At 46.3% G+C, this 22,630-nt stretch overlaps 3 protein-coding genes across 6 annotated transcripts in view; 2 read left to right on the top strand and 1 right to left on the bottom strand.

The window, feature by feature from the left end:
* Nucleotides 1-367: 367 nt before the first annotated feature.
* On the bottom strand, nucleotides 368-4,091 carry CIDEC (cell death inducing DFFA like effector c). Its single transcript, XM_024123973.2, has 2 exons — nucleotides 3,851-4,091; nucleotides 368-1,066 (listed from the first exon to the last, which is right to left on the bottom strand). Exons 1-2 carry the CDS (start codon nucleotides 4,054-4,056, stop codon nucleotides 904-906), a joined length of 369 nt encoding a protein of 122 aa, XP_023979741.1. The 5' UTR covers nucleotides 4,057-4,091; the 3' UTR covers nucleotides 368-903.
* The window catches only part of IL17RE (interleukin 17 receptor E), a 33,570-nt gene continuing 13,997 nt past the window's right edge, over nucleotides 3,058-22,630 (top strand). For 2 of the 3 annotated variants that reach the window (XM_028484840.2, XM_028484841.2), the window contains exon 1: nucleotides 18,081-19,306. Coding sequence is in view for 1 of the 3 variants with exons in the window: in XM_055082738.1 (XP_054938713.1) it covers nucleotides 4,156-4,293 (138 nt within the window). In the remaining 2 variants the exon portion in view is untranslated. Of the gene's footprint in view, nucleotides 3,152-4,110; nucleotides 4,294-18,080; nucleotides 19,307-22,630 lie in introns of those variants that run through there. The other variant, XM_055082738.1, reaches the window with a different exon arrangement.
* Nucleotides 14,966-17,985, top strand: JAGN1 (jagunal homolog 1). Of its 2 annotated transcripts, none has more exons than XM_007113732.4 (2): nucleotides 14,966-15,266; nucleotides 17,035-17,985. In XM_007113732.4, the coding sequence occupies exons 1-2, from the start codon at nucleotides 15,178-15,180 to the stop codon at nucleotides 17,495-17,497; spliced, it is 552 nt and encodes a 183-aa protein (XP_007113794.1). In that variant the 5' UTR covers nucleotides 14,966-15,177; the 3' UTR covers nucleotides 17,498-17,985. The 2 variants fall into 2 exon arrangements, with proteins under 2 accessions (XP_007113794.1, XP_007113795.1); XM_007113733.4 differs by having other exon boundaries at nucleotides 16,910-17,985.

The following is a 22,630-nucleotide window of genomic DNA, read 5'->3' as shown; positions in this document are numbered from 1 at the left end:
TGTATATTCTTACCCCCTTTGTCGAAGATTAATTGACTGTAGGTATGGGTTTATTTCTGGGCTCTCTATTTCCTTCCATTGATCCATATGTCTGTTTTTGTGCCAATACCATGCTGTTTTGATTACTGTAGCTTTGTAGTATTGTCTGAAGTCTGGGAGGGTTATACCTCCAGCTTTGTTCTTTTTCCTCAGGATTGCTTTGGCAATTCTGGGTCTTTTGTGTTCCCAAAGTCCTTCTGGTAGGCAAACTTATTTTGGAAATTGTCATTTACCATATTGATTACATGATCTGCTCAAGCCTCGGATTAAGCAGACATTAGTTTCAGAATTAACCGTAATTTTTCTCGTTGTTTGTTTCTTTGGTAGAAAAAGTGCTGTTTCCTATAACCCCACATTATGGAGAATGGTCTGACAACAGAGTTCTCTCTTCCCTAAGACCTTACCAACTTTCCAGATAGAACCCCACCCTCACCTCGCAAAGAACAGAAGCAAAGAAGATGTATCAGCATAAATAATTTATTGTGAACTCTCTAGTATCATACATGAGTGGGTTGACAATTCACTCAGAAGCATTTGGGACGGGAGGCCGGGAGGTAGGCAGTGTAATGAAAGTGTAGCACGTGAAGACGGGTTACTGAGGGGCAGCCTTCCTGCCATAGCCTGCTGGTGACCAGTCTTGGCCCACTAAGCTACCTGGGGCAGGAAGGAGCCAGGCCAGGCCAAAAGCCCTCAGTTCTCCTTTGGTCAGCCCAGCCCAGGTTTCTGGCCCTTCCCCCTGCTTCATCATTCATGTTCCTGTGGGGCTGAGGGTGGTGTTGGGAAGGTAAGAAGCTCTCTAGCTGCCAGGCTTGTGGGTGCTACCAGCTGAGCATGGGGTCCCCGGTCTAGTCCTTGGCTGGGCTTTCACTGCAGTATCTTCAGACAGGTCGGGATGAGGGATGGGGCTTTGCTCTTGGGGGGCTGCCCTCCCTCTCTGGCATCCAGGAGCTGCTGCAGGTAACAGGAGGTGCCGAGCAGCATGTGGCCTGTGGCCTGCATGCTGAGGAGGGCCCAGCGGAGAGCTTCTCTGGGTGGGATGAGAAGGCACTAGGGTCAAAACACAAAGAAAGCCCCTTCCTCCTCCCCCTAAATGCCTGCTCCCCCACGCTGCGTTCATAACTTCATAAACTGTAGAGTGATGTGCAAACAGAACAGATGCTGCCCTCCCTCAGCAAATGGGACAGGGTCTAGAGTGTTAACCTGCAGTCGTGCCTTAACTCCACAACCTCCCTCTTCTCATGCAACATTCAAGCTCATTTAACAAGGCCTTTTATTTTTCTAACGCTACTTTGGGCCAGCCAGACTGATCTCTGTCACATGACTTTGCCCTTCACAACCTCTGTTCTAGACAGAAGTGTTTCCAGGTCATTTGTAGTCTAGCTAATTTTCAGAGTGCTGGACGTGAAGATCTCCACGTCTGGTGTTGCAGTGTACTGAGGACAGAACTCCAGTCAGACAGGCCTGAGTTCTAATTCAGTGTCATGAGCTGTCGCAACCTTGGCAAAGTTCTATAGCTCTGAGCTTCGGCACCCTGGTCTGTAAAATGAGATCATACCATTTTGATCCCACACAGGGTTAGGAGGATGAAATAACATAAATCACTTAACACAGGACCTGATATGTAGAAGAGAAGAGGAAATGTAGGGTCAAGACTAGCTGGTTGAATGCTTGACTACTTTAACCAAATTCTTATCCAGATCTGTTTGAAAGAGAAAGGTGAGGGTCACTAGGGGTGTCTAGTCCTAGCGGGGATCAGGGAGAAGAGAACAAAAGGAAAATAAATTCTTTCTGGCTGACATTAAAACTTGTCTTCTATTAACCTTCATTCAGTAAATGAACTTATGTTATGGCTGAGGTGGAGGGGGGCAGGAAGACAATTAGAATCATAAACATCTGTACATGAAAATACTTACAAAATTTAAAGGTGAAACCTGAGAAGTGTACCCATTTCTCAAATTAGAGAACTGAGGCTTCAAACCAGCTGTCTGGACATAAATAGGAATGAAATTCTGACACCTGCCACAATATGGTTGAACTTTGAAAACATTATGAAAACATTATGCTAAGTGAAATAAGCCAGACACAAAAGGGCAAGTATTGTATGATTATACTTACATGAGTTGCCTAGAATAGGAAAATTAATGGAGACAGGAAGTAGAACAGAGGTTAGCAGGGCTGGGGGAAGGGGGTGTAGAGAGTTAGTGTTTAATGGGTACAGAGTTACAGTTTGGGATGATGAAAAAGTTCTGGAAATAGATGCACAAGTAACTGTTGCACAACACCGTGAATGTACTTAATGTCACTGAATTTTATACTTTAAAAAAAAGTGGTTAAAATGGTGAATTTTATGGTATGTGTATTTTACCACCATTAAAGAAAAAACACTTGCTGACGCCACTAAGTCATTCCACTTACTCCAGCCTGCTGTTGTTTTTTGTTTTTCTTTTGGGACCAATATGCCTACTGTGTTTAGGTCTGAGGGTCCCTCTTCCCCTAGACGGACTGAGTTTAAAGGCTGAAACTTCTTGCTCTAGATTTTGCAATCTGCAAACTGCTGGCAGCAAGCCCAGATCAAGAAGGGTATATGATACGGTGTAAGAGGAAAATGGAACTTGTTGCCATAGAAGGAGGCTCAAGCCTGCCGCTGGGTGTTATCTGTGGCAGGCAGAACCACGAGGCCTCAGGTCCCTCATCTGCAGACTGGGAATGCAGGGAATAAATTCGGAAAGCCAAGAAGGTCTGGTATGCTCTAGCTACATACGTTCTGGCAGAACTCTGGAAGGAGTAGGATTTCTCAGAAGCCCCGGAGAATGAGGATCATATGTATCTTCATTCATTGTCCAATTATTTGAATTATTGCTATGTACCAGCAGTCACCAAGGTATTGGAGGCAACAGCAATTCTTGCCCTCATGGAGCTTGTTCTGACATCTTATTTGTCTCTGTGTCTCTAGCTCATAGCATAGGGCCAGGACACAGAGAGTGCTCAGTAAACACTAAATGAAGCAACTGGGCAGGAGTAGCATCTGTCAGAAGTAACTGGCAAGAGGCCAGCTTTGTGGTTTTCGACTATTTGGATGCCTCTGCCTCAGTGGCTACATCCGCCTAATGAGGTAAGAATTCTCTAGAGCAACACTGGAATAGCTGAATTTGGAAACCACTACCATAACAGTACTAGTCTTGTGATTAAACATATTCCCATGCTTCCTGTGATACTTGATTAGACTTTCAAAAGTAAAGTAAAAAGTTTAAAGTTCATTAGATGATACAAATGACTATTGTCCGTAGACATACAAAGTAATTCCGTTCTATGGAAGGACAGTTATTTCATCCCTCCCACCCCCATGGAAAAATCCAATTTTGTATTTAGAAATAGCTCAGCATTCTTGTTGGATCCATATATGGGTGGGATTTTTAACTGATTGTAACTTCTTGGTGGTTCTCACACTAGTTGAGTTCAATAAAATTTCGGACACATGTTCATTTTTCAAAAGATTAGAAGACTACTTAGGAAAACTTACTACTTTAGGTGAAAAATAATTAGTTGTTATAGTGGAAGGTAATTAGAAAAGCTAAATGTATCCAGGTTCCACCAGCAGGAGTATATGTATCCCTTTGCCATATACTACTATAAACTAAAACATGAATTCAGCTAGACAAATGCTAGAGTCCTAGACAAATGCTAATTGTCATGCTTTGTCAGCATCAACACCAGGCCCAGGCTCCGAGAAGTCTGAGGTGCATGGGAGAAGATAGCGCCTCTCCCACTGCTGTGTACCCAGCCTGTCCCCAGCTAACCCCAATTTACTCACTTCATGACGCGCCTGGCCCCGTAGCAGCGCAGATCATAGGAAAGGGAGTATGTTCCATAGAGAGTCGCCTTCACGTTCAGGCAACAAATGAAGTCCTGTGGGTTCACCTTGTACAGGTCGAAGGTTACTCGGGCCACATCGATCTTCTTGGCAGGCTTACGGGCGAGGGAGAGTTGGTACCTAGTGCCCTGCATCAAGACAAGCATGTGGTTGGCACCCCTTAAGGATTTCTCCTAAGCTCCCAGTATTCTCCCTGACAGGTGGGACGTCACCTGCTCTGATGGGGGCTGCCATTTCTGCCCCTTATGGAGGACCATGAACACGGTGTCATCTGTCAGGGATTGGAAATACTCTTCTGTCTCTACAGTTGTGCCATCTTCCTCCAGCACCAGGAAGAAAGGCTTGTCTGCCAGCATCAGGGTATCCTGGACCTGGAGAATAAGGTAAGTGATGCTTCTGCCATCACATGTAGCCACAGAGCTGGTATGGGGAAGACCCACATCACACACCTCAGCTGGCACACCTCACACACACAAGAGTGGGCTGGGATTTATGGGTTGGGACAGGAACCCAGGGCTCTTGCTGTGGGATCACCATCCAAAGAACCTATATTATGGTATCCCTTGGTATCTGACTTCATGGTTAATATTCTAGAATAGTGCTGTCCAATAAAAATATAATGGGAGGGACTTGGCTGGTGGTCCAGTGGTAAAGAATCCGCCTTGGATTGCAGGGGATGCGGCTTCGATCCCTGATCAGGGAACTAAGATCCCACATGCCGCTGGGCAACTAAGCCCGCGTGCCACAACTACTGAGCTTGTGCACCTCAACCAGAGCCCGCGTGCCGCAGACTATAGAGCCCACACACCCTGGAGCCCGTGTGCCACAACTAAAGAAGAGAAAACCCGCATGCCACAAGTAGAGAGAAGCCCACGCACCACAATGAAAGATCCCTCATGCCTCAGCGAAGATCCCGTGGGCCACAACTAAGACCCAACACAGCCAAAAATAAATAAATAAATAAAAATAAATAAATCTTAAAAAAAATATAATGGGAGTCACACATGTAATTTTTAATTGCGATATAATTCTCATGCCATAAAATTCACTCTTTTAAAGTCCACAATCCAGTGGTTTTTAGCATATTCACAAAGTTGTGCAACTACCACCACTGCATAATTTCAAAACATTTTCAACCGCATTTTTACCCCAAAGAGATACCTAGCCCCATTAGCTGTCACTCCTCATTTCCTAGCCTTTGGCAACCTCTCCTCTTCTGTCCATCTCTGTGGATCTGTCTATGCTGGACATTTCATGTAAGTGTAATCATACACTTACATGTGTGGTCTTTTTAGACTGGCTTCTTTCACTTAACAAGTTTTCAAGGTTCTTCTATGTTGCAGCATGATTCTTTACTTTTTATGGGTGAATAATATTCTACTAAATAGATATACCACTTTTTTTTTTTTTGCGGTACACGGGCCTCTCACTGTTGTGGCCTCTCCTGTTGTGGAGCACAGGCTCCAGACGTGCAGGCTCAGCGGCCATGGTTCACAGGCCCAGCCGCTCCGCGGCATGTGGGATCCTCCCGGACCGGGGCATGAACCCACATCCCCTGCATCGGCAGGCTGATTCTCAACCACTGCGCCACCAGGGTAGCCCTATATATATATATATACCACATTTTTAATCCATTCTTCAATTGATGGACGTGTGGATTATTTCTATTTTTTGAGTATTATGAATAATGCTGCTGGGCGCGAACCCAGTTCCCCTGCATCGGCAGGCGGACGCGCAACCACTGCGCCACCAGGGAAGCCCTCAAGTACAAAGTTTTATGTGACATGTCTTTTCAGTTTTCCTGGATATATACCTAGGATTGGAAATGATAAGTCATATAATGACTCTATGTTTACTCTTCTTAAGGAAATACCAAACTCTTTTCTGAAGCTGTTGCATGATTTTACATTCCCAACAGCAATTTCTCCACATCCTCATCAACACTTGTTATAGTCTGTCTTTTATTTTAGCCATTCTAGCGGTATGAAGTGTCTTTGATTTTCATTTCCCTAATGACTACGGGTGCTGAGCATCTTTTCATGTGTTATCAGCCATTTGTACATCTTCTCTGGAGAAACATCTACTCAGATTCTTTGCCCATTTTCAACTGGATCATCTTTTTATTGAGTTTTAAGAGTTCTTTATATATTCTTAATACTAGACCCTTATGAGATATGTGATTTGCAAATATTTTCTCCCATTCTGTGGGTTATCTTTTCATTTTTTTTGATAGTGTCCTTTGATGCACAAAAGTTTTGAATGTTGATAAAGTCCAACTTTTTCCCCTTTGGTTACTTGTGCTTTGGTGCCATATCTAAGAAACCAAGGTTATGAACACTTATACCTATGTTTTCTTCTAAGCGTTTTATAGTTTCAGCTCTACATTTAGGTCTTTGATCTACTTTGAATTAATTTTATATGTAGTATGAGGGAGGGATCCAACTTCATTCTTTTGCATTTGGATAGCCCATTGTCTCGGGAATATTGGTTGGAAAGACTATTCTTTCTCCATTGAATAGTCTTGGCATCCTGTTAAAAATCAATTGACCACAGATACATGGATTTATTTCTGGACTCTCAGTTCTATTCAGTTGATTTGTATGTATTATGGGCTGAATGGTATCCCCCCCAAATTCATATGTTGAAGTCCTAATTCCAGTACCTCAGAATGTGACTATATTTGGAGATGGAGTCTTTAAAGAAGTAATTATACTAAAATTAGGGCATTAGAGTGGGCCGTAATCCACTATGACTTGTAAGAAGGAAAGGTGTCTTTATAAGAAGGAAAGATTAGGACAAGTTACTCCCAACAAAGTATAAGGGGAGCATGGAAATGGGGAAGGGTGTCATTCTTGCCCAGTGTTACTACCACTCACAAGAGCTGCGTGTCCTTGGTCTCCTCTCCTAAAGCTTACCTGATCAATAGTTTTTACTTTTTTTGTTTTTTTTTTTTTTTTGACCTTGCCGAGGGGCATGCGGGCTCTTAGTTCCCTAACCAGGGATTGAACCTGTGCTCCCTGCACTGGAGCAGGAAGTCTTAACCACTGGACCACCAGGGAAGTCCCTCCTAATCAATAGTTTGAAGAAAGTCTTCCACAGCTGTTAACAAAGCTTTGCATGGAAGGCCAATGTAGGAGACAGATTGAAGGAGAATTGCCCTGCATGAAGGGAAGGGAAGGAGATAGGGAAGGGAATCTCTAAAATCTTGCTCAATACCCCAACTTCTGGGCAATTCTACAAGTTTAAGTACTACTGGAAAAGGGAACCTAAGGGTACCTCCAGTAAGAAACATAGACTCCAAAAATACCACTGACCTATTGTTAGTATCAGATGGTAATGTACTGCCCTCCCCCGTCAACAGATAGGATTCCAGGTGGGCACTACAAGCCCACTGGAGATGCCATTAGAAAGGAAATCTTTTCACCATCTAAGCCATGAACTCCATCCCTGGTGAGCTCCTAGCTCATGGTGCAGAGGCAGCTGTTGGGGCCAGCTCTCAGCCAAGGTCCCCATGGTGGGCTGTGCAGAGGCAGGCCCATTCCTACCTTGAGGCGGAGGTCCTCAAGGCTGTGTGTCATGATGCCCTTCCGCACACTCCGGTCAGCACTGCTTACTCTGCAGGGCCGGGCCCTGGGCGCCTCCGGGCTGGGCTCTGACAGCAGCTTCTGGGTCACCACCGAGGTGCTGACTGCCACGTACCTGGAGGTCATATGGAGCATCAGAATGAGCTGTGTGATGCCTCCCAGCCCTCAACACACAGCAGGGTAACTTACCCTCCCAGTCCTCTAGGCTGAGCTCATCATATTCCTCCTCCCCTACCACCCACCAAACCTGCTCTAGATAGTCTTCCTCAAAAGCCTGCTGGATTGGTGCATCGTTTTTTTAAAAAAAAATATTTATTTATTTATTTTGGCTGTGCCAGGTCTTAGTCGCGGCACGCGGGATCTTCGTAGTGGCATGCGGGATCTTTAGTTGCAGCATGCGGACTTCTTAGTTTTGGCATGTATGTGGCATCTAGTTCCCCGACCAGGTATCAAACCCATGCCCCCTCCATTGGGAGTGCGGAGTCTTACCCACTGGACCACCAGGGAAGTCCCTGGATCGGTGCATCTTAAACTTTAGTGGACACATCAGTCCCCTGGTGATCTTGTTAAAATGCAGGTTCTGATTCGGTAGGTCTGGGTAGGTTCTGAGATTTTATGTATGTAATGAGTTCCCAAGTGATATTGATACTGCTGGGTTTTAGACCATGACAAGTAGCCAGTGACAGAAGACTACCCCACATTTGCCCAATTACCACTTTTCTCTCTTAGCCTCATCTTCTCACCTGTAATGTGAGATGAAGTGGCAAAGCTGAGGTCAATATAAGACAGTTTTGAACTCAGATACACGGTGTAGAACAAAAGGAGTGCAGTGAACCTAGATTTTGGAGTCAGGCAGATCCAAGTTCGAATCCTGACTCCACTACCCATTTGCTAGGTGACTGAGAGAGCCCACCCTGTGCCTCGGTTTCCCCATCTGTTAATTTGGCATAATAATCCCCACTTCCCAAAGTTGTGGTGAGGTTTAAATGAGATCAATAATGAAAGCATCAAGCAGTATCTACCTCTTTCTACTCAACGTGTGATATGGGGGACTCGGGGGGGAGAGACAGCAGCATTAATATCTCCTGGGGGCTTGTGGGAGGGGCAAATCTTGGGTCCCACTCCAGACCTCCTGAATCACCACCTGCATTTGAACAAGACACCCAGGTGACTTATGTGCCCATCGAAGTTCAAGAAGGTCTGCCGTACCGCTCACAGTAGCTCCCCTTCCCTTCCATGCTTGGCTCTCCTCACCTGGAGAGGGACCTGGGGTAGAGAAGGCTGAGGGACTTCATGGCGCATTCCATCCTCATCAGCTGGACAGTGTTGGGCCTGGGAAGGAAGCAGAGACAGCTCCTTAGGTGGGGACGGGACGGTTCCCTCTCTCTTGTCTTTTGACACAGAGCAACCCCACCTCCATCCAGCAAGCCTCTTCTCTGGTCTCCCCTAGCAACTCACACACACACCTCCCCCAGCCCTTCCCCTGTGCCACCCATGTACGCCACCGTGACCAAGCTGGAGACCCCTTTAGTGCCCAGGCTCAGCCCCACTCAGCAGCCTCTCCTCCCTCCCCGGCACCAGTCACTCCATGTTTCTCTGACCCTGGCTCTGGTCACACTGATCAGGGTTCACAAGTCGGGACTGAAGAGGCCCTGCCTGGTTAGTTCCTGTCCCTGGGGGCAGAGTCCACTTTACGCTGGCAGGAGGCGAGTCACACCACCTTGCACTGCTGGGGACCTTCCCTCACCTGTTGTTCAGAGACCTCCCAGGCCAGGCGACCCAGTCTAAGCCTGCTCTCTCCAGTGGGTTCTTGAGCAATCCGAACCCCTCCTGAGGGTTCCTGCTGGCCAGAGACTTTCTACCATGATGGAACCGTTCTATATCCGTTCTCTCCAATACTGCAGCTGCTAGCCTCACATGGCGACTGAGCACTTGAAGTGTGGCAGTACAACTGAGGAGCTGGATTTTTATTTTTATTGAATGTTAACTAACTTAAATGTACACAGCCACTGTGGCTCAAGGCAGCTGGCAGACATTCTGGGCACTAGATGACGGCCCTGGGCTGACCTGCCAGCCCTTCTCTCCTGAGCCTGCTCGCTCTAGCTCCTGCAGGCTCCAAGCCCTCCTGCAGCTAGTTCCTCCACCTGTAATGCCTCCCTTGGCCCAGGGCTAAACGTTTGCAGCCCTGAAGCCCGAGTTTCACTGTTTTCCATGGCTCGGAAAGCCTTCTTAGATGGCTCACAGAATTTCCCCTTCATCCTTGCCCTTCCTTCTTCCTAGCCAAGTGGGCCTCAGTGTCTGCTTCTGCCATAGCAGCCCCACTCCTTGGGTGCCTCGCCCTGAGATGTTCTCCCTTTCCCAGCCCCCGTGCAGACAGGGCCTGCCTCAGAGCCAGGGGCTCAAGGAGTGTATGGAATGCAGCCCCCTCCCCAGTCTTTCCTTCTGACAATGCAGGGGACGCCCCAGGCCAGCCTGTCTGTGAAAGCCCTCTCCCCCACTTAGCACTACCCACATCAGCCTGCTTCAGCCTCCCTCCTCACTCCCAATCGCAAAACTCCACCCAGCCCCACCTCACCGGTTGCCTAGGAGCCAGAACCAAACCAAAACAAAAAACCCAGAATAAGAAACTCCTTACCTCCCGCTTCCCAGCCTCCTAACCTTCCAATACTGCCCCGCTCAGTCCAGCCCTCCCTCCATTTTATTTCCAGCTGCCAGGGCAGCCCCTCCCCTGGCCTCCAGCCCCAGCTGGAAAAGAGCACAGGCACTGAGTGTGCAGCTCTCACCCTGGGGATGTCAAGCCAGCCTCACTTCCAGAAAATGCTAGAAAGGAGGGGTGGAGGCATGTTTCGAAAGATTTGGGGCAGGGTATGGCCCAGGACATGGTATTGGGCACAGAGGACACAGGAAACAGGCAGGTGTGCATGGTGGTCCCAGCTCTACCCATGTTAGCTGTTGGAGTGTAGACAAGTTCCCTTGACCTCCTGAGCCCCAGTTTCTCTGACCTCTTCAACACAGATAATGCTTCCTGTCTTAATGATCCTGACCGAGGTAAGGATTTGTAATAATAAAAGTAAAGGGCTTTGCAACAGAGATACTTAAGACAGAAACAAATACTGGTGTTATTGATAATATAATTATTTAATAATAGCAGATAATTTAATAATAATAATAAAGACTAGCTGAAATGTGTAGTGGTTAAGAGTGTAAGATCTATGACCCAGCAGTTCTACATATACATAATATTTGGAGTTATATATATATATCTCCAAGGGAAATGAAAATCTATGTCCACACAAAAACTCATACACGAGAAAGTTCATAGTGTTATTCATAACAGGCAAAATGTAGAAACAACCCAAATGTTCGTCAATTGATGAATGGATAAAAAACTGTGGTATATCCATAAATGGAATATTATTTGTCAATCGAAAGGATACATGCTACTACAGTACATGGACAAACGTTGAAAACATCATGCAAAGTGAAATCACAAGGGATTTATTATGCAAACATTATGCAAAGCCAGTCACAAGAGATCACATACATACCTGTATCATTCCACTTGTATGAAATGTCCAGAATAGACAAAACTATAAAGACAAAAAATTAATTAGTGGTTGTTTAGAGGGGCTGGGGAGTGGAAGGGGAATGGGGACAGCTAGTGGGCATAGGGTTTCTTTCAGGGGAGCCAAAAAAAAGTTCTAATCTAGTAATCTAAACACAATCTACTTTCATGATTGTGCTAAGTCTATTTGGAGGTTGTACAATCCTGCAAATATGCTAAAACCATTGGATTGTACACCTAAGTGTGTATGGTATATGGATTATATCTCCATAAAGCTGTTTTAAAAAAAAAAGTTGAGGGGCTTCCCTGGTGGCGCAGTGGTTGAGAGTCCGCCTGCCGATGCAGGGGACACGGGCTCGTGCCCCGGTCCGGGAAGATCCCACATGCCGCGGAGCGGCTGGGCCCGTGAGTCATGGCCGCTGAGCCTGCGCGTTCGGAGCCTGTGCTGCGCAACGGGAGAGGCCACAACAGTGAGAGACCCGCGTACCGCGAAAAAGAAAAAAAAAAAAAAAAAAAAAAGAGTTCAACCTCGCCTTTCTTTTAGAGTTGGGTTTTTCACACTAGTGCATCAGAATCACATGGAAGGCTTGTTAAAAATTAGATTGCTGGGCTGCACCGCAGAGTTTCTGACTCAGTATGTCTGGAGTGGGGCCTAAGAAAGTGTATTTCTAAGAGTTTCCGAGGTGATGCTGACACTGTGGCTACTTAGGGACCTATTTTGAAAACCAGCAGTCTAGCACTAGCTGTGTGATGTAATTCATCTAAGCTTCAGTTGGATCTAACAAATGTGGATTAAAAATAGTTCCTACCCCACTGGGTTGTCATGAAGATTAAATGAGATAATCGTGAAAAGTACTTGATATAAAGTTTAGTGCACCCTTCAGGCTCAATAAATAGCTATAATCATCATCATCATCCTATTACTTATATCTAAATCCTTCCCTATAAAAGCTTTCAGGCAACCATCATTCATTCACTCAACAAATACTTATTAGGCACTTAAGTGTGCCAGCCCTCCTAGGGTCTGAGAATACAGCAGGAAACAACACAGGTTTGTCCCACACTTCAAGGAGCTGACATTCCTGGAGAAAGGGGGAACTCAGACCATGAACAAATATGCAAATAATCAAGATAATTTCAGATAATGATGTTCTGGGAAGAAAACAACATAAGGCGATATGATAGCAAATGGCTAGAGAGCTAGGTTGGCCTGTGGGCTTAAGAAAGTCCTCAGGGCTTCCCTGGTGGCGCAGTGGTTAAGAATCTGCCTGCCAACGCAGGGGACACGGGTTCGAGCCCTGGTCCAGGAAGATCCCACATGCTGGGGAGCAGCTAAGCCCGCAAGCCACAACTACTGAAGCCCGCGCACCTAGAGCCCGTGCTCCACAACGAGAGAAGCCACCGCAGTGAGAAGCCTGCACACCGCAATGAAGAGTAGCCCCCACTCGCCACAACTAGAGAAAGCCCGCACGCAGCAACAAAGACCCAGTGCAGCCAAAAATAAATAAATAAATGAATGAATGAATAAATTAAAAAAAAAAAAAGAATGGCCTCAGAGGTGAGCTTTCAGCTAAATCCTGACTGATGAGAAGTCAGTCTTTTCAAGACCTGGAATGTCTTGGTCTGTTTGGGCTGCTATACAGAATACCATAAACTGGTGCCTAATAGCAACTTATTTCTCATAGTTCTGGAGGTTGACAAGTCCAAGATCAAGGTGCTGGTAGTTCTGGTCTCTGGTGAAAACCTTCTTCCTGGTTCACAGAGAGCTGTCCTCTCTCTGTGTCCTCACCTGGTAGAAGGAGCAAGGGAGTCTCTTTGATAAGTACACTAATCCCACCACCCCCAAATCCCACCTCCAAATACCATCACATTGGGGATTAGGTTTCAACATACAAATGTGGGCAAGAGGTGGGGGGACACAAACATTCAGTCTATAGTGTTCCACCCGGGACTGGAATCCAGTGTTTTGAAGTCCTGGCGATGGGCTGGGGGCATTCAAGGCAAAGGAAACATCAGTGCAAAGGATTTGAGAAGAGAATGAGTAGGGTGAGGAGACAGGAACACAAATCACTAAACTTCAAGACAGACCAAGAGCCAGAAGAGAAGTACCAATACTTCAGGGAGGAAGTTCTGGGGAAAGGGTTGGGGCCCCTCCCTTGGACATTCATGCCTCAAATATTTATTGAACACCCAACAAGTGCCTAGTGTCTCATGATAAGCCAATGGATGACTGAGAAGCAGTCTGACTCAGAAGCCCTGATGAACATCATGGAAATCACACACAGAAAAGAAAAAGATAAGCACAAGCTAAAGCCAGAGAGTGTCTGTGGGGGATGGAGGAATGCTTGGTGAACCTGAGAATTCTTCACAGTGCTTAGGAGAAGAGGATGGTTTTGGCTCATTCATAATTTATGTATTCAGCAAGCATTTCTTATTTATTTATTTATGGCTGCCTTGGGTCTTCGCTGCTGTGCGTGTACTTTCTCTAGTTGCGGTGAGCAGGGGCTACTCTTCGTTGTGGTGCACGGACTTCTCATTGCGGTGGCTTCTCATGTTGCAGAGCACAGGCTCTAGGCATGCGGGCTTAGTAGTTGTGGCACACAGACTCAGTAGTTGTGGCTCGCGGGCTCTAGAGCGCAGCCTCCGTAGTTGTGGCGCACGGGCTTAGTTGCTCCGCAGCATGTGGGGTCTTCCCGGACCAGGGATCGAACCCGGGTCCCCTGCAGGCGGATTCTTAACCACTGCGCCACCAGAGAAGTCCTGATGACTCGGTTCTTACCCCTCTCTCTGAGGCGCTCACCTCTAGTCTGGGAGGCAGATGTCTGAGCATGGTTCTCAAATGCTGAAAAGCATAAAATCATTTGAGCACCTTGGAATAGAGAAGGACTCTAGTTATGAAGCAAAACTGAGAAGCCAAAGAAGACAAGACATATATATTCAACCATATGAAAAAACTATTCTGCATGTTAAAATTGTAACACCATGAGTAAAGTCAAAAGACATACAATAAATGGGAAAAATACATGGCCACTAAAATTATAGACAAGAGGTCGTCTCTCTCTCTCTCTCTGCCATATGTATATAAATTAACAAGACCAACAATGCAGTAGAAAAATGGACAAAGGATACGAACACAGTTCAGGGAAATGAAATACAAATGACTCAAACATAAAAAGATACTTCAGTTTTTTCAGATAACAATTTTGAAATTTTATGTATTTTTTTATTGTGGTAAAATATACATAATATAAAATTAACAATTTTTAAGTATACAGTTCAGTGGCATGAAGTATATTCATACAGTTGTGCAACCATCATCACCACATTCCTTGGCAACCACTATTCTGCTTTCTGCCTCTACCTAATTTCTTTTTCTTTCATGGCCTTCACATTTCTTAAAAGTATAGTCCAGTTATTTTGTAGAATGTCCCTCAATTTGAGCTTATCTGTCACCTCTTCATGATTAGATTCAGGTTAAGTATTTGGGGCAAGAATATCACCTCAGTGATGATGTGTCCTCGATATCAGCAGGAGGCATAAGGAGTCAGTTTGTCTCACTCCTGGGCAAGTTAACTTGATTACTTAGTTAAGGGGCTGCGTGCCAGGTTTCTCCACTGTGAAGTTACTGTTTCTTCTTGCAAAGATTAATCTGTGGGAAGATACTTTGAGACTGAGTGTGAAAGATGCACGCTCTTGGGAAAGTCACAGATCCCTTCCAGGTATCAGTTTCTCCATCTGTGAAGTGGGAAGAGAGACGTCTTAAACTCGAACTAGAGTTAAAGAAAGTGTAAGTGCTCGAGAGGCTGGAGTATCAGCTCTCGACCTTGGCAAAAAGAGAGACGTGCTAGCACTTAATTTTCTGCGCGCTCCAAAGGCTGGGGAGAGACAGACAGGGCGGGGCCGAGAAGAAAAGCGTGTGCGTATGTGTGCGCGTGCGCAGGGACGTGACTACAGAGTCGGTCCTCCGGAGACAGAGAGGCCGGAAGTTGTCCTCACAGAACCGCTCGGCTGTTGGGTGGGCGGAGCTGAGGCGGCGCGCGTAGGGTTGGCAGGCATGTTGGCGCTCTAGTCGCTGCAACTGGTCGGCGTGAGGGGCTCCAGGGCTCTGGGCAGGGAAGATGGCGTCTCGGGCAGGCCCGCGAGCGGCCGGCACCGACGGCAGCGACTTTCAGCACCGGGAGCGCGTCGCCACGCACTACCAGATGAGGTATGAAGCGAGGCGAGGATCTCGCAGGGCCTGGGACGCGACGCCGGCCAGGCCTCAGGGTCTTGCTCCCCAGCCCGCTCTCGCGCACCTGCCAAGTCCCCTCCTCCTGTGACGGCCCGGGGCCGGACTCCAATCCCGGAAAGCCCCGTCGCTCCTGTGAGCTCCACCCCTTGATCCCTCGGTGCCTTGAGGGGTCCGGCTCCGCCTGGGCTCCGGTGTCTCGGCGATGCTGGCCCCGCTCTCTGATCCCGGGAACCTGATTTCTAATTGAGCCTCAGTTTGCTTATCTGGCAAGGGAAAATTAATCTACCTTTTCGGTCTTGGTGATGAATTAGTGAGCCAATAATCGCGTAAAGAGCGTAGCATAAGATCTAGCACATAAGTCTGCCCAGTACGCGGTAGCTGTTATATTTTGGGTTGTTTTGGGGATTTGGACCTTGAAGTCCAGACTTACTCTGCCTCAAATGAGTTTTATGAAACCCCCCACGTAAGGGATATTTCTACATTCGTTTATTCGTTCAACAAGTATTTATTGAGCTTCTACCCATCAGGCATTGTGCTAGGCCCTGAGGATAGAATAGCGAAAGCAGCCCTGGTCTTTGTATTCATGTTATACCTTCAATAAAAAAGTTTATTGACAAACAAACAAAACTGGTCCCTGCCTTCATGGAGCTTGAAGTCTACAAGTGACTTATTCCCCTCCTGCCCCACCTTTCTGCACTTTCTATAATGAATATTTTAAAAAATAAAATGTTTTTAGAGATGTTCTTTACTTAAATCCATTGAAATTTCCCAGAATCTTTTCCATGTCTTTTTTTCCACAGTTTTAAAGAATGACAAGCTCTTTGAAACCTCACTTTATTCTTATCCTTAGACCCTTGTCTAAAAGGCACCTCACAACTCAAGCCAGTGTTTTCATGCCTGTCTAGAGCAGAAACTCTGCTCTATGAAGGTGTGAAGGGGATATATTTAGGACCTGAGAGAATTCAAAGAATAAGAGAAAATATGCTTACTTTAGATGAAAAATGTACTCTAGCTGGAGAAGTACGGCAGCTTGAGTTGGTTTCCTTGCTGCCAATACCTCCTTCCATAGGCTGTCCTCCTATGCTACAGTCAGAGTTCTCTCTCATTTTTTTTTTTTTTTTTTTGGCCACGCCATGGGGCTTGCAGGACCTTAGTTCCCCGACCAGGGATTGAACCTGTGGCCTTGGCAGTGAAAGCCCAGATTGCTAACCACTGGACCACCAGGGAATTCCCCAGAGTTCTCTTTCTAAACACAGCACTGAGTTACTCTTCTGTCTTTAAAGTGACTCAGTGATACTCTTTGCAACTTCATATCCTGCTACTCCCCTCTCCACCACAACGTAGTCCTTCCACACCCAACCATTTGCTCTCCTGGAACACAAATGCATATGCCGTTTTGCCTGCACGCTGTTACCTCTGCTTGGAATGTCCATCTCCGCCCACATCTCAGAGCCTAGCTCAGATAACACCCTTGTCCAGACAGCCTTCTCAGTCAACTCATCTCAATCAGAATTCATTACTCTTTCCTGTGATGCCATATATTTTGCAACATAGGTTTACTAGAGTTTTTCCAGTTCGTTTTCTAATTACTTTTTTCTTCCTGTGTACCTTGTTCCCAGTCTCCAGGCAGGAACTATACCTTATTCACGTCTGTTTCCCAGTGTCCAGTATAGTTGCCTGACATAGAGTTGGTGGTCAGAAAATTTTGAATGAAAGGTACTTCTCCCTCTGCTCTGCCCCACAGTGTGACCCTCAAGTATGAAATCAAGAAGCTGATCTACGTGCATCTGGTCATATGGCTGCTGCTGGTTGCCAAGATGAGCGTGGGGCACCTGAGGCTCTTGTCGCATGATCAGGTGGCCATGCCCTATCAGTGGGAGTACCCCTATTTGCTGAGCATTGTGCCCTCCCTCTTGGGCCTCCTCTCCTTCCCCCGCAACAACATTAGCTACCTGGTGCTCTCCATGATCAGCATGGGGCTCTTTTCCATCGCTCCCCTCATATATGGCAGCATGGAGATGTTCCCTGCTGCACAGCAGCTCTACCGCCATGGCAAGGCCTACCGCTTCCTCTTTGGTTTTTCTGCCGTCTCCGTCATGTATCTGGTGTTGGTGCTGGTGGTCCAAGTGCATGCCTGGCAGTTATACTACAGCAAGAAGCTCCTAGACTCTTGGTTCACCAGCACACAGGAGAAGAAGCGTAAATGAAGCCTGCTTGATGAACTACTGTGTGAGGTGAAGCCTGGGCCTCCCATCCAGTGGAGTGAGAGGGTAGAGGAGCTGTTCTCAAACCTCCTTCAGTGATTTTGGCAGCTGCGATGTTGGCAACTAGTGCAAACTAGGCCCAAGTTCTGCAAAGCCCCTTCTGTTGCCATCAGCTGGTAGCAAAACTGTTTAATTTACTCCTGGTTTGTGGAACTGGGTGATCAGCAGCTGTGAAACAAATTTCAGCTGGTTGCAGTTGAGATCCTTCTGAGTTTTTCTTCCTTGCCTCTTCTTGGTCATCCTCTCCACTTCCATCCATCACCCCTTAGCCACCGAGACTGAAGGAGATAGGGAATAAATCACATTCTGCTTCAATCCATGAGTCATGGGGCAGGAAACATTTGAGAGGCTGCTCCCCTTGTAGGCTGTGGTCTCTACTGTGAAGCGTTTTAATTAAAAAGAACCTCAATAAAGTTACAACTGCCTTGTCCCCCCCTGTGCTTTGTGTTCGGCATCTGATAGAGTGTGAAAAGTGTGTTGTTTGAGTGGCCTTAGTCACTGGGAGGTACGTGAGGCTCCCCGAGAAACCTGGCAGTGGCGGTGGGGAAGTGAACTGGACATAGGGAACTTAAGTCATAGTTGCAACCCTACAGCTGATTGGCAGGAACTACTGTGGGCCATACATTTAACCTCCACCTCTCAAATGGTCCGTTCTCATTTATCCAGCTTGGGTTATGGGTTTGTCTTTTGGTTGGACATTGATGTTTATCATTCAGTGTTAACAGTGTTAGTTATGTGTCTAATACTGTTTTATGGTATACAAAAGAATTTTAAAGTATCCTGCATGTAGAAGATTTGCAATCTATGTGAAACGTAATATCCATGTGAAACAACTAATGAACACAGTATGTAATGGTGTGGAGCAGAGAAGTTAAAAATAGAAGTGGGAAAGAGATCTGTGAACTAAAGGCCCTTTCACACATAAAAGTCTGACACAGTAGATATTGCATGAAAGATGTGTGTCGGGCTTCCCTGGTGGTGCAGTGGTTAAGAATCCGCCTGCCAATGCAGGGGACACGGATTTGAGCCGTGGTCCGAGAAGATCCCACATGCCATGGAGCAGCTAAGCGCGTGCGCTACAACTACTGAAGCCTGCGAGCCTAGAGCCCGTGATCTGCAACAAGAGAAGCCACCGCAATGAGAAGCCCGCACACTGCAACAAAGAGTAGCCCCCGCTTGCCGCAACTGGAGAAAGCCTGCGCGCAGCAACGAAGACCCAACGCAGCCAAAAATATATAAATAAATTTATTTAAAAAAAAAAAAGGTGTGTCCCTTTGCTCTTACCCACTTGACTTTATTGTGTCTGGATGATGCCCAGATCTCTAACTGCGGGTCTCTGCCCTTTCCAGAGTTATTCTGTTCTATAAACATTAGGTATGGGGCTTCCCTGGTGGCTCAGTGGGTAAGAATCCGTCTGCCAATGCAGGGGACGTGGGTTCGAGCCCTGGTCTGGGAAGATCCCACATGCCGCGGAGCAGCTCAGCCCATGCGCCACCACAACTACTGAGCCTGCGCTCTAGAGTCCACGAGCCACAACTACTGAGCCAGTGAGCCAGAACTACTGAGCCAGCGTACCACAACTACTGAAACCCACACACCTAGAACCCATGCTCTGCAACAAGAGAAGCCACCTCAATGAGAGGCCTGCACACCGCAACGAAGAGTTGCCCCTGCTCACCACAACTAGAGAAAGCCCGCATGCAGCAACGAAGACCCAACACAGCCAAAAATAAATAAAAACAAAAACATTAGGTATGTACTCAGTCTCTATTAGGTACTGGCAGTACTTCTAGGTACACAACCTTTAGATGTCCTGATTATCATTTCAAACTCAGTGTGTCCTAAACTTAACTCTTTGCCTTCTACCTAATACTCATTCCTCTTCCTGCATCCCTGTGTGCAAGTCAGTATACCAAGAGTACAGCTCTGGATCATCATTAAGTCCCTACTATGTGCCATTATTTTTTTTCTTTTCTTTATTTTTGGTTGCGTTGGGTCTTTGTTGCTGCGCGCGGGCTTTCTCTAGTTGCGGCGAGCAGGGGCTGCTCTTTGTTGTGGTGCACGGGCTTCTCATTGCGGTGGCTTCTCTTGTTGCAGAGCACGGGCTGCAGGTGTGCCAGCTTCAGTAGTTGTAGTACGTGGGCTCAGTAGTTGTGGCTCGTGGGCTCTAGAGCACAGGCTCAGTAGTTGTGGCGCACGCGCTTAGTTGCTCCGCAGCATGTGGGATCTTCCCGGACCAGGGCTCGAACCCATGTTCCCTGCATTGGCAGGCGGATTCTTAACCACTGCACCACCAGGGAAGCCCGATGTGCCATTATTTTTTGGACAACCAAAATTCCTTAATCCTTTTCAGACATTTCCAAAGTGTGGTTCCAGTACATCACTCCTGATTCATCTCCTGATACTGTCACTCACGCACTGTCTGTCTCAGTCAGGAAAACCTCTTTGCATTGGCAGGCGGATTCTTAACCACTGCGCCACCAGGGAAGCCCGATGTGCCATTATTTTTTGAACAACCAAAATTCCTTAATCCTTTTCAGACATTTCCAAAGTGTGGTTCCAGTACATCACTCCTGATTCATCTCCTGATACTGTCACTCACGCACTGTCTGTCTCAGTCAGGAAAACCTCTTATGAATCCCCATATTGGTTCCATGTTTTCCCAGTTGCCTTAAAAATTTTCCTTTTCTGCTTTTATACTTCTTTATTACTTCTCTTTCAAGACCTAGTTTTATACGGTAATTCTGGAGCCTTCTGGCTACTTCAAGGAGTGAGGGTTCTTTCTCTGAATTCACATGGCTTTTTAATTTTATCTCTTCTACTGACAGAATTACTAGTTTACATGTCTTTTCCTCACCCTTTGCTCTGTACCTAATGTGCAGCATGCACTCTGAACTTATTGAATGAAGTAACGTGTGCTATTGTAGACTAAAGTCAGAGCAAAGAACTAGAGTGAAGGGTAGGATTTGGATAGCAGAGAGGTGCAGATGGAAATGAGTGTGTAATGGAGTTATGTGCACCAGGCACAGATTGCTGATTTTTAAAGAACCAGGATGTAAATAATTATTAGTTTAAAAAAAGAATTTAAAATTTATTTGATTACTAGAATGGTACTTTACAGTGCTTTTCAAGACCCATTATGAAGGGACTTGCCTGGTGGTGCAGTGGTTGAGCATCTGCCTGCCAATGCAGGGGAGATGGGCTCGATCCCTAGTCCGGGATGATCCCACGTGCCACAGAGCAAGTAAGCCCGTGCGCTACAACTACTGAAACCCATGCGCCCAGAGCCCGTGCTCTGCAACAAGAGAAGCCACCACAATGAGAAGCCCGCGCACCGCAACGAGTAGTCCCCACTCGCCGCGACTAGAGAAAGCCCGCGCGCAGCAACAAACCCAAAGCAGCAAAAAATAAGTAAAATTAAAAAAAAAAAAGACCCATTATGAAAATTATTGTCAACACGAAAAGAGCCGTTTGGTTCATTTTAGTTTTCTGTTTGTTGGCTTGTTGGGATTCTACTTTTTGGGCTCTCCAATCATTTTTTCCCCCTGCCTCATGGTTGTAGTATTCCCTGAAGTAAACAAGATCCCCTTCGAAAGGGATCTTGATTTAGTGGGAAGAGCACTGTATGTGGGTCAGAAGACAGGTTCAAGTACCAAGTTCAGCCCTGCCAAATTCACAGGATTGTTTTGAAGATCAAATGAGGTAAAATCTTGTGAAGGTGCTTTAAGAACTCTAACACTGTACAAATGTGAGGAATGGTTATTAATCCCTGATGTTTACAGAGCTAGAGGGTGTAGGCCTTGGAAGAACCCTTAGTGAGCATCTAGTCTATGGGAAAGGCAGTGTGGTATAGTGGAAAGAACAGTTTTTGATATTACACTGACTCAGGTTAGAAATCTAGCCAGGCATTTTGCTACCTTTTGCCTTGAGCAAGATATTTGAGCCTCTGTTTTTGATCTAATGTATGGGCATCATAGCATCTACCACCCAGGGTTGTTGTGAGGATTAAATAAAATAATGTATATAAACTGTGTAGTACCTAGTAGGTGCTTAATAAATATCAAAATCCCTTCCCTTGATGAGCAGTGTTGGTGTTCCCCTCTCAGATTGGGAGTCCCTTCCTCTTCTCTTAAGCATAACTTCTTGCGTCGGTATTCTGGAGATTGATCCCTTCTGGAAGAGCAGGAGTAAGAAAGGAACACTTGTGTACTCTTGGTTTTTGTTGGTCTAATTGGTTGGACCTTCTTGCCCAGGGTGCCCAAACAGTAGGCACAGTTGCCCCAACAGACCTTGGGAATCTGGCATTACAGGAAGAGCCTGGAGATGCTGCGGCATTGTCTGACCAGCGTCCATGCATGGGTAAGGCTTTGTCAGGAAGAATGGCTGCCCAAGGACCCCACAGTGTACTCTGTACCTGAGCACGTGTAGGGGCCTGCCAAGACCTGAGCGCCTGGCTTGCTCCCCACGTAAAGGTTATTGGAGAGTGAAGTCTGGATCAGCTCATTCAGATACAAACCACAGGTGAGATAGGACAAAAGGACAGGACTTCTGTGCTGCAGGCCTACCATACACCTCTGTTGCCTTTACTCGAGTTGGCACCCTCCTATTCCAGCCACAGAAGTACTCCTCCCTTGTTGACACTTGCCAAACAATCCCTACTGTTCTAGAAATCTGATCATTGATAACTCACTCCCGTAAGACCTACTATCCTTTTTTCTTTCCAACTATTACAATTTCTCCCCCCCCATGTTGTTAATCCTACCAACTCATCACATCGTTCTGTCTAGTACTTCTTTTTTTTTTTAAAGCCCTTCATGACATCTATTTTTTAAAAAAATATTTATTTATTTGTTTGCACGCAGTCTTAGTTGCAGCAGGCAGGCTCCATAGTTGTGGCATGAGAACTCTTAGTTATAGCATGCACGTGGGGATCTAGCTCCGTGACCAGGGATTGAACCCATGCCCCCTGCATTGGGAATGCAGAGTCTTATCCACTGCACCACCACGGAAGTCCCCTCAATCTAGTACTTCTGTGGACTACAGGGCCCAGAAACCACAGATCTCCCCAAGCAGTGT

This window comes from Physeter macrocephalus, unplaced genomic scaffold (assembly GCF_002837175.3).
Source record: "Physeter macrocephalus isolate SW-GA unplaced genomic scaffold, ASM283717v5 random_252, whole genome shotgun sequence".
In the NCBI taxonomy this organism is placed as follows: domain Eukaryota; kingdom Metazoa; phylum Chordata; class Mammalia; order Artiodactyla; family Physeteridae; genus Physeter; species Physeter macrocephalus.
The sequence above is the reverse complement of the archived record's forward strand: the minus strand, read 5'-3'. Positions and strand labels throughout refer to the sequence as shown.

Excerpts from the sequence above, each read along its gene's own strand:
- JAGN1 (XM_007113732.4), top strand. The coding sequence starts at position 15,178 with ATGGCGTCTCGGGCAGGCCCGCGAGCGGCCGGCACCGACGGCAGCGAC. Across the intron at positions 15,267-17,034 it reads GCCACGCACTACCAGATGAG|TGTGACCCTCAAGTATGAAA; the intron begins GTATGAAGCGAG and ends TCTGCCCCACAG.
- CIDEC (XM_024123973.2), bottom strand. The coding sequence starts at position 4,056 with ATGCTTGTCTTGATGCAGGGCACTAGGTACCAACTCTCCCTCGCCCGT. Across the intron at positions 1,067-3,850 it reads GGGGCCAGGCGCGTCATGAA|AGAAGCTCTCCGCTGGGCCC; the intron begins GTGAGTAAATTG and ends CATCCCACCCAG.